Genomic DNA, 11,859 nt, shown 5'->3' with positions numbered 1-11,859 from the left:
TAATTTATTTATTGAAATATAAAATGTGTATTCTATATTTAAATTTATTTATTAGTTCTAGTAATCAAAGATTAGTGTTTTTTTCATTATTACAGCACAACCCACCTCATATTCTATGAGCTAACGTAACCCACACCGTTGGTTGCCTGGAAGAGACCGCTGTGTAGCGATAAGGTCTATCTAGGATCTATGTTGTATTTATTTATTTCCTCTGTGCGGTGTACAATAAAAGTATAAAGTAAAATAAAGCATGATTCGTGATAGTTATAATTGTTAAAATTATTAAATAACACACTTTGACCAATCAGCACTTAGTTTGCTGAAACAAGTTACCGGAACAAAACGAAGTAAATCATTTTTAATACTTAAGGAACGAAAATTAAATTAATTTATGTGTAGCGGAGCGAGCGAAGTGCTTGTAGTAAATTAATGATTTTGTTATTAAAAAAGGTGATTAAATTATTTTTAATTTCATACTTTGGTAACTAATTATTAAAACCAGTATTTTTATTGTTCAATTTAAAACAATAATCTTTGATTTCACTAATATTCGACTTATACGTTTAAAATATCACGTGTAATAAAATATCAAGGAAGGATGCATAATAATTAAAAAAAAATTTAGGTTAATATATAAGTTTATTACATAATTATGTACAATTATCAAAAATCGTTGTAAAAGTATCACATAAATATAACTCTAGTTTGTGAGCGGAGTTCTACGTAACAGATTGTCATAGTAAGCTCTCTAAATAAGTCTAAAAAGTACAAATCAATGACCTTACGTAATTTCGAGTATTTGATCTATGAACACATATTGTATTTGCACAGACGCCCTGGGCTTAGTGGTGTCCGTAGTAGCCGAGTCCGCCGTGTCCGCCGTATCCGCCGATGCCATGTCCGTAGCCGGAGTACCCGGAGTAGCCGCCGTATCCGCTGACGACGGGAGCGCTGTAGTATCCACCGTGACCACCGCTGTAGCCTCCGTATCCACCTGTACACGACATATTATATACAATACACCATTATTGCGTAACATTAAAACGTCTATTCGTACATTAACTAAAACTGCATATTATATAAATACTAGTTGTCGTCCGCGACTTCGCTCGCGTTTTACGAGATGGTCATCAGCTGCTGGGCATAAAAAGTAGCCTATGTTCTTTCGTGGCTTTCAAGCTTTTGGTTTATATTAAATTTCATCAAATTGGGTTCAGTGGCGTGGTTGTGTAAGAGCAACAGACAGACTTAAAAATCTTTTTTTCTGAATCACGCTATCATTTGGTTCTTTCCAATAATAATATAGGTTCTCGAAGCTTGAAATTGGCAGTTTGGGTCGTATTTTTTTTACTGTTAGTACGTAGCAGTAAACACTGTCCAAGAGGCAGTAGTATGAAACTCTGTTTAAACTACTTTTTAATTAAATGAAAACAAGGGAAGCACAAAAATGTAGTCTCTATTTACTATTTTAAATTAATTATTTTTTGTTGAAATAGTACGACTACTTGTAATAAAATTTGCAACTGCATAGTTATCGTTTAACCGTTAGTTTTAAATTGAGCATAAAGTACTCTAAATGTTACTCAGTCAATAATGAATCCTTGCTTACCAAGACCGGAGTATCCACCGAGACCAGAGTATCCGCCAAGACCGCTGTGTCCGTATCCACCATATCCGCCATAACTTCCGTATCCGCCCAAACCGCCGTAACCGCCGTGGGAAGTGGTGTACGAAACCTTGCTGACAGCTACTGGTGCCGCAACTAAAAACGTCGAAATATTACAGTGTTAGCCCGTAAATGTCCCACTGGGTTAAGACTTGTGATGTTAAATTTTGGAGCTTATTCCACCGAGCTGGTACCTAGCAGACTAGTGAGTATATATGTGCTGGAATTTCACCGATCACGACTTGAAGTCGCAGTTTTAGATCGAAACTCACAATGCAAACCAACGGGCCTTATCAGTGTTTATTCAAACACCAGATAATGTTTCTATCTTGTTTCTACTGTGAGTCATATTTAATAGTTCATTGAGTCAGAAGGCGATAGTAATCGAGCGAGCGCGGCTGATTGTAAAAAGAATGTTCAATGTTAAGGTTACCAATAATTTGTACAAAAAAAAAACTTAAATCACATCGCGTGACCATCTGTTGCCGCATGACTTACCGCAGAAAAAACTCCCATTCACCGAATATTTTTATTTCCTTCGAAATATATCGATGGAGTGTAAAAATAATTCAAATAACACGACTTTTTTCTCTGATACAAAAACATAAGCATTCAGGTTTTGAACTGAAATGACATTGAAAATGTATAGAACATTTTTTATTAATATAGTTCCTGAAAAAGTGTATACTTTCGAATATACTGTGAATAAAACCCTATTTAACAATCAATATGGAACACAGTAAAATATTATAATAAGTTATTATTTTGTCCCTGATTAAGCCGCTGAAAAGATGGGAGTTTTTTATTAAGATGTTCACAGCAGAAGAATTTAAGTTCATATGTCTCTGTTTTATTGTTAAGTATCGGATAATGAGGCAAAGGGATTAATTCATCTACCTCTGTTTTCCATATACTTAAATAATGTGGAAAGGTTTAAACCAACGTCTAGGAAAGCCGGTGTCAACAATGAGGAAATTACAATAGCAATTTTGCTTGTCTTGTGTGCCAAGGATTTTGAAGTTCCCACGTTCGCTTTAATGCCCTGTGACACTGGCAACAGCAATCGACAAGATAAGCACCTCGAATTGTATACTTGTTAATTATATCTATGAACGTGCGAATTATGTTTATTGTTTGAATAATTATTAATAATAACTTTATTTTTATAAAAATAAACGAATGAGGACTGTTTTTTATATTGTTACGAAGGTTAATTAGTTTCATAATTTTTGACAATGTATCACCAGTGATGTTCGCATTGAATACAAGTGGCCCTAAAAGTCTCCCAGCGGTACACCCATTGTACAAATGAAATATCTTCAAAGGTAATTAAAGGCGAAATTCATGTAATATATCTAGACAACGATACGTTCACTTGGGGTTGCTAAGCAAATAACGTATTCTGTTATTTAATACCTTACACATAAAGATGCTTTTCGTTTGCAATGGACACTTATGTTGGACAGTAAACTTGTGCTTTCTCTAACTAGAATTAACTGAAATGCATTAAGGGTTAGGGGACACTCCAGAATATTTATTATTACGAATTAAATTTAAGTATAACATGTTAATATTATTTTCCAAAAATAAAATACCGATTGGTTGAAATGAAATTAATAATAATAATATCGTAACAATTGATTTTAACAGGAATGGATTGATATTGAACGAGTGATATGTCATAGAATGTGTTCGTTCTTTATACTGAATGATAATGGGCGTTTGAGAGAACGCTTTTCTCCACTACTAATCTCCTGGAATGATTCCAAGGTTTACTGCTATTTTATTGCATCGCTAATGTTTCTCAAATGTATCCTTTGTTTGTTCGCTTCGATCCCCAGCTTCACAATTTATACGACAGTTCAAAGTTTAATCGGTTGAGAGAATTCTCTTATTCGATTTAACAAGTTCCATTCGTTATTGCTTCTAATTAGCAGTGAATTAGAGTTCTTGGTTTTCACCAAATTGAGGATCGGGGTTAGAATTTTGAGTTGGGATGTTTGGAGTGAAGTTTACGGTAGCCATGAGCATTTAAGTTATACTTAGGACTCATACTTGAACGTATGTATTCTTCAGAAATATTCTCACTGAGAGTTTGTATTTACATGCTTTAAAATCATTCATTAAAGACTAATGTTAAATCATTAAAATAATGAACTTCGACTAAAACAAAAACTAAACTTTTAAAGGAAATCATCTTTAAACCTTTGAATGCAAACTATCAAGGAACTTCGCTCGCGCCTCGAGACGTAAAAGGCTTTGGTCAATTTAAAGTTGCACTGAACTGCGGATGGTCTATAGAAATAGTTTAATCGAGATTGTTTTATTTCCAATTTTAATGAAATCTAAGTGCTAATTGCGGTACTTTTTAAACGCTTTTAAGTTTCTAAAAAAAAAATCGGATTTATAAGTTCGGAGATCGCTGTAGCTTGAAAATGTTTCATAGATTCGTTCGTTAAATATTTTTTTTGAGTTATAATTAATTAAGTTTAAATTTCTTACCGTATCCACCGTATCCGCCGTATCCTCCATAGCCAAGACCACCATAACCAGAACCGTAACCGGCGCCGTGTCCACCGTAACCAAGGCCGGAGCCGATACCATAGCCGAGCCCGGAGAGGCCACGCTTCTCGGTCTTCTTAGCTTCATCGGCAGCGACCGCTGCGATGGTGAGGGCGACTACGATCTATAATAATAACAAATTTTATAAATAACTATTATAACAGTAATTCGTTCAGGAGGTAAAACAAGCGAGCCATTCTTAGCATCGTTTGAATGGGGCTGTTCCATTTCACAATAGGCTGGGTCATGAGCGGTAGTGAAGCACGCCGCGGTAATTACCTATACTTATAAACCAATGTGCAGAACTGAATGGCGCAATGTCCATCGAAGACAATACAATTGTCGGACTTGATCTGTAATTGTTTGTTTGGTTCTGCCCTTTGTGACTCGTTACGAGTTACACAATAAACGTTTTTAACTTTAGTTTTTAGTTTTAGTATCAGACTTTTGGTAAGCGTTTAATTGAATCGTTAACGAAGAACGTGAATCACATTGTAATCTATAATTGATATGCAAAGAAATAATTGCGAGTGCTATTAAAACTCAATCAATGGAAGCTAGTTAAACGTCTATGTGCGACAGCAAAATATTTCGAATGGAATTTAAGAAAAACGGTATTAATAAAGTATGGAACAAACATGGCGTACTTTGTATTTTTCACGAACACTTTCCAGCTTTCCAACTTAATATTATATTTCATAATTAAAATATAAAAGCTATATACATTTAAAAATATGAAATCATTTTTAATGATATTTATAATGTCTGATGGAAAATGCACGTTGCGCTATACGCTAATGTTAGGGTGTGTTCTCATACACACTAACATTACCCGTGATTTTCCAGTTAAGATCGATTTTAACCGGAGTTTTAATGACTAGTCATCAAATTAACTATTCATTTTAATGAGCAAGTTTTGATTACATTTTTTGCTGATTTAGTAAATTGAGGAAAAACAATTAATTAATTATGAAAATGTGTTTAATTAATGTTTTTAAGAAGTTAATAATAGCATATGAATTAATGTTTGAGCACGTACCATTTAAATTTTTTATATTGCATAGTTATAATTTATTGGATCTGCTCTATTTGAGTTCATAAAAATAATACTATTGGTCAATAAAAATGGGATTTTATTGACATGATTAATACAATACGTTTAAAGAAATAGGTTTTATATTAATATATTATTTAAAATTTGCTCTTACCAAGAATTTCATGTTGATGTTGTTGGTATCACACTGGACAAGTGACTGATGCCTGGTGAAGCAGCGGCTAGCTTATATACAGTGCGCGTGCGCAGACCGAATGTGGACGGTACAAAATATTGAGCATTTTTTCATCGTCCAAGGATAATAGCTACGGAACTTAAGTTAGAGGGTTGTTTGAATTGACGTGTATATGAAAAATTCATTGCATTGTTCTTTGATATAATAATTCATTGTGAACGTGCATTTAACAACAAAGGCAAGTGTATCAAAGTCAAGGATTCACTGCTTAGAATATTATCTTAACCGAATATCGTAGGTTAAAATTTGAGCTAGTATCGTTTTCATGTGTTGAAATACATCATGAAAAAAACACCATGTAGTCGGCAGTAAATTAGCATGATTGATTGTAATTAAAAATCTTTGAAGATAATTATTAATAGAGTATAATTTTATCAGGATTATTATAAATAGAAGCATTTTATTTTAGAGATAACTTAACATTGAAATATTCATAAGAAAGATTACATATGAACCTATTTGGAACAGAATTAGAATCAGTATATTTAATTAAATAATAGACTTTCGTTCATTTTCGATCGAATAGTGTTAAATATCAGTTTAATATAAAACAACTTCATTGACAAGGAAGTTACTAAATTCATTACAAGAACATTCTACACTCGATCCAATAGTAATTGTAATATGTTCGAGATGTTATTAGGAGATTAAGCTAGACTTATTTAAGACCCAGATTTTGCGCAACGCGTTACGCAGTCGCTTCTTCACAAATTATTTAAATATAACAAATAATTATATTATTATACTAGTACTGCCCCGCGTTTCTATCTGCGCTAAATTTGTATTATGTATGGAGTAATAAAATATTCTAAATTTAAAAATATTACGATAATTTTTATGATATCCAATTTCCACAAAACCTGAAAGACTCTTTTCGTTAGTATTATATAATTATATTTCGATAATTTAGTGTTGAATGAATCTGTACGTGGCTATGAGTTGTTATAAATTTTGAAACCCTCCTCAGATTTTGATGAAAATAAGACAGTATCTTTTAATCTATAATATTTATTAATAGTATTTACATTTGTAATATTAGCCATTTTATAAATTCTATACAAACATACAGTGTGACAATAATAAAAAAATGTTTGTTTCGATTTTTGTGGCTAAGTTTGAAACGACAGACAGACATTATCGTTTAATTTATTTATATATAGATTGTTGAGAAATGAAAAAAATAGTATATAATATACAGGTAATATACAGGGTTATTGGTAATTCGACGTATTCCCGTTAGGAGGTGATAGGGGTGACTATTTGCGATAATTTTAACCCCCATGATGCATGATGAAAAAGTGAACCATTTTTGAGTTATCACGTTTTTTAGATTTTTTCAAAATAAGTCAAAATTGCAACTTCAGAAATACAAAATATCTTAATTGTAACTTAGCTACTGTACTGTTTATGTATCTAAATTTTATTTTAAATTTGTATTAAGTAAGTAAGTTAAGTAAATAAGTAAGTTTTTTTACATTGGTTATTCTTTTAAATCAATTTTGTGAGAATTTTAAAGAGCGACTTTTAGTATGAATTCGGTCATGTTCGAATACGAATTTCCACCAGCGTCCTTTCTGATCATTTTATTTCGGTTGCTTTGAAATAAATTCCTAGTTTTTATACATTTTCGGAAAGCTAAGTAAACGATTATGTTTTTAAAATAATCTGCAGAACAAGTTTCATAATGTTTTTTTTTGTTTTTCAGGTATATTTGAGGGAAAAAAATAAAAAATATATTCAAATAATATCGTTTTCTGTCTCGCATTTTTAAATTTGGACCGATAATTGTTGTTTAAATATTGAAAAATATCCAGCGTTTAATCGTTTTTATAAATCAGAAGAAAAAAACAGATTTTAATTGATACTTTTTTTAAATAAATTTGTAAAGTTGCATTTTGGATTTATTTTGAAAAAATCTAAAAAACGCGATAACTCTGAAATGGTTCACTTTTGCATCATGCATATGGGGGTTAAAATTATCGCAAATAATCACCCCTATCACCTCCTAACGGGAATACGTCGAATTACCAATAACCCTGTATATATATGTATTTGAGGCATATTCTGAGGTCCTGGGATTAAACCCCAGATTGGCCCATAAAAAGTTATTGAGTTTTTCTGACGAAATTTTCTCAGCAGTAGTCCGGGGTCTGGAAGTTGGACATGTGTACTCCCGTGCCTCAAAAGCACTTAAAGTTAATACATTATGCCCTGCGTGCTCGGTTACTCTCCCTTGAGATTACTTGTCGTGGACGACATTTTCTGTAATCCAAACTTCGTTCAGATAAACGAAAATCAAACTTCGTTGTCGATGTTACTATTACCCAATTAAATATAAAAGCCAAAATATACTTTATTAAAGCAAGCTCTTATAGGCACTTTTCATTTTGTCGTGCTATAAGGTTTTGAATGTTAAGCTGGTTATAATTATTTTAAATGTGAATTTAGTGTGATTATTTAGCTCGTAGTGATGTTATCGATGTTATATTAGTTAGTGATGTTATATTCTTAGATTACCAAAAGCCAAGAGAGCACAGAACATTAAAGCAACAAAAGTGAATACAAAATCAAAAGCGAATACAAATTCCGGGTAGTGCGAAATGACGGGCGTTTTTTAAGGTACCGTTCTCAGAAGCTAAAACGGGACCCTATTACTAAGACTCTGCTGTCCGTCCATCTATCTGTCCGTTTGTCATCGGGCTGTATCTCGTGATAGTTAGACAGTTGAAATTTTCAGAGATGATGTATTTCCGCTATAACAACAAATACTAAAAAAATATAAAAAAATATATTTAACGGGGCTCCTATGCAGGAGACATAATTTTTATGCCGTTTTTTTATTAATACCTCAAAGGTAGTAAAGCTAACAACTTAATGTTTAATTATTGTCGTATCAATAAATTAATTACTGGATATTCGCTCTATCTTTACATTTTGTATTCGCTTTGGTTCCTACACTTTAATGTTCGATGCGTTCCGTGCCTTTGTTTTACAATCCGAAGCTATATTTATGTCAAATTTACTTCACAAATAAATAAAACAATCATACAATTATTAAACTCGTCATTATAATACCGAGCGCGATCGTAATTAAATATTTCGAAACACTTTTGTCTCGCTGTGAATTCATATAACATTGGTATTGAAATCGTTGACAATCACAATACATAGTCTAGGCCGTGGTTTCGTCTTAAATTATCGAATAACTTGAACAGTGGGTACCGCAAACGAACAGCGGTCCTAGCTGTTGCGTTTTCATAACGAGTACTTATAATTTATTTTGGTTTGATAATAATCACATTATTGAGAAAAAATCTAAAAGTTTAAATTTGTGGTGACAAAAGATTAAATTATATTTTTATTATAATCGCTATTCATGTTATAATATTGCGTTTTGCCGGCAGAATATCTAAAGAATGGGTGGTACCATATTAATTTGTTCGGAGGTTGTGCCTACAAAGAAGACGTGGAAGAGAGAAGAACTGTAAATATAAGTGGACCACTTACGTACTGTTCATTTATTTTCTTTCATTCAGTAGTAAGTTACGTATACTTCTTCTACTTTTAACCATCTCTATTGTCGTACTGATTAGGAAGCCTATTAAACTTTGCGGCCCATGAACTACTTCTATGCAAAAAATGACGTCAATCCATTGCTGCCTCAGTGTCTCTACACACTAACACTTTCATATAAATAATACTATTAAATATATCTGCTCTATATATTGTATGTCTTGTCTGTTTTCTTAGATTTCAATTGCAAAATTATTGAAAATATTAAATGTGTTAATGTTTGTTAATAATTTGGCAATATGTTGTAAGAACGTTTGACAATTTATACTGGACGGTCCCAATATATATCGAATGATGGATCTTGCCATTGGACGCAATTGGACGATGGATGACGCTCATACTGTCGTTCACTAAAATTCGCTCTGAAAGCAATATTTTCAGAGTCACTCGCTCCGGTAAACTCGTTCAGACTGGTTTTATAAATCGATCCCACCAAATATAGGAGACGGTTAAGTAAAATGACCTGATACGACTCTACAAAGTCAATATCATCCTTCCAGGGTGTATATTCGTTTCTATATAACAGTGGAAAAGACTACTGAGTTTCTTGCGGGTTGTTGGTAGAATCTAATTTCCAAATCGGTAGTAGCTTTGCAATTAATTGAACACTGTAGCATGTCAATTCGAAGGGCCTCTATGAGCATACTTGAATAAAGAACTAGATTAGACTCAGAAGATATTTTTATGTTTGTCTATCTATAAATTTAGTTATCAGGTTTAATTATCAGGTCCATGGGACCTTTTAATTAAATAGTACCTCTTATGTTGTTATTACTTCAGTTTTAATATAAAATATAAGAAACGAAGTTGAGGGAGGCACTTATTATCTTCAGTTCTCCTCAAATTTGAATGAATAAATAACTTTTCTGTATTTTAATTAAGTTCAAACTTCAATTGATTATCAACTTCTTATTGGAGATCGATTTATAGTTAAACTCCAAGTACCTTTGGCATATGCCAAGGCAATGTTAAAATCTCCCATAAAAACCGCATCACGTATACAATATACCAAGGCCGCTCTCATTACTTTGGGACGCGCTCGGCTTACTCACGCCTCGACGAAAAGTGGTGTTGTGTCATTGTCATTATATCATTATAACATGTTAAATTAGTGCAATATTTGCTTGCTGACCAACACGGCGATTTTTATCGGTGCTTTTCCAGTAATCAGGGTTTCTTTCCAAACGGGTGGTAGGCTATATTAGCAAGTGTCATGCGTCTATGGTGTGTAATGATTTTAACTTTGACTTGAATTTGTTCTAACTTTGAGTAATGCTAAGGAGTAGATCATATCATATACTATATATATACAGGGTTATTGGTAATTCGACGTATTCCCGTTAGGAGGTGATAGGGGTGACTATTTGCGATAATTTTAACTCCCATATGCATGATGCAAAAGTGAACCATTTTTGAGTTATCAAGTTTTTTAGATTTTTTCAAAATAAGTCAAAAATGCAACTTCAAAATTTTATTTAAAAAAAAGTATCAATTAAAATCTATTTTTTTCTTCTGATTTGTAAAAACGAATAAATACTGGTTATTTGTCAATATTAAAATAAGAGAAGAATAAGAGAATTACCAATAACCCTGTATACATATACAGAAGTAAGCTAATAGGTATCGAGTCAAACGATTTCTCCTAGTTCATTTCTAGTACGTCCGAGTGCTTACTGCTCACCCTTTTTAACGGTCTTCATTTCGATAAGTTTTTACATTACATTATCAGCCTGTAAATTTCCCACTGCTGGGCTAAGGCCTCCTCTCCCTTGAAGGAGAAGGTTTGGAGCATATTCCACCACGTTGCTCCAATGCGGGTTGGTGGAATACACATGTGATAGAATTTCGATACATGAAATTAGACACATGCAGGTTTCCGCACGATGTTTTCCTTCACCGCCGAGCACGAGATTTAACCAGCACACGCGTTCTAACCACTGGGCCATCTCGGCTCTCGATAAGTTTATCACGAGTTAAATTTTACGTATTTCCTTATTACATATCTAATTATTTCTAAAACATTACCCATAGTCGAGTAGAGCAATTCCAATTTTTATTATAAGGCTGGTTCTATTTTCACTACTTCAAGGTTACCTTGGTACAAACCTCAGTCTTAAAACTTATAGTTATAATGCTTGATTTATACGATTGCAGAGTCAACATTTCTTGGATCGAATTCTGGGTTGGGTCAGAAAAAATCAACAACCAAGTCAGCGAAGTTACTCTCCCGAGCCTCCAAAAAATCCATGGAATTTTGTTATTGGGTCTCTTCAGAGCTATTGTCTAGAAAAGGTGACCACTGATTATCAAGAAGATAAGGTACACATACAAAAAATATTGTAAAATATTTCATCATTGACGATTTTTTTTTCATTTAATACATTGGACATAAAAACAATTAGTATCTCTGACGGCATCTCAAGCCGGAGGAAGCGCGAGTGGCAAAACTTCCTCACAATCTCTCGATTATACGGTGAAGTTAAGAAATCACAAGTTAATATGAAAATTGAATGGTTTTATGTCGGTCAGATTTCTACTCGTATTTAATATGTGTGGGAATGACAACCTACAGGCGGCTTTTGCTAAGGAACACAGTATATTAATCATTTGTAATTAATCTAATTTAATCGCACGATTGACGTTCATTCTAATTAACCCCCCACGCAGAAAGAGTCGATTAGAGATGTGTAGATGTGTTATATTTCGTGTGTGTCTGTGTGTCTTATAGTCGAAGTGTCCAAGATTAAGTTACACCTTAAAGTTAATCTA

The 11,859-nt window shown here is 33.0% G+C and overlaps 1 protein-coding gene across 1 annotated transcript; it reads right to left on the bottom strand.

The window, feature by feature from the left end:
- Positions 1–620: 620 nt before the first annotated feature.
- On the bottom strand, positions 621–5,597 carry LOC113394729 (keratin-associated protein 19-2-like). Its single transcript, XM_026632153.2, has 4 exons — positions 5,437–5,597; positions 4,169–4,352; positions 1,610–1,762; positions 621–994 (listed from the first exon to the last, which is right to left on the bottom strand). The coding sequence occupies exons 1-4, from the start codon at positions 5,446–5,448 to the stop codon at positions 843–845; spliced, it is 501 nt and encodes a 166-aa protein (XP_026487938.1). The 5' UTR covers positions 5,449–5,597; the 3' UTR covers positions 621–842.
- Between the last annotated feature and the right edge of the window lie 6,262 nt (positions 5,598–11,859).

Source organism: Vanessa tameamea, chromosome 15 (assembly GCF_037043105.1).
Source record: "Vanessa tameamea isolate UH-Manoa-2023 chromosome 15, ilVanTame1 primary haplotype, whole genome shotgun sequence".
NCBI lineage: Eukaryota > Metazoa > Arthropoda > Insecta > Lepidoptera > Nymphalidae > Vanessa > Vanessa tameamea.
The sequence above is the reverse complement of the archived record's forward strand: the minus strand, read 5'-3'. Positions and strand labels throughout refer to the sequence as shown.

Bases quoted from the DNA above. Each gene is read 5' to 3' on its own strand.
- LOC113394729 (XM_026632153.2), bottom strand. The intron at 1,763-4,168 runs GTAAGAAATTTA...CGACGTTTTTAG, and splicing joins CGGCGGATACGGTGGATACG to TTGCGGCACCAGTAGCTGTC. The intron at 995-1,609 runs GTAAGCAAGGAT...TGTCGTGTACAG, and splicing joins CGGTGGATACTCCGGTCTTG to GTGGATACGGAGGCTACAGC.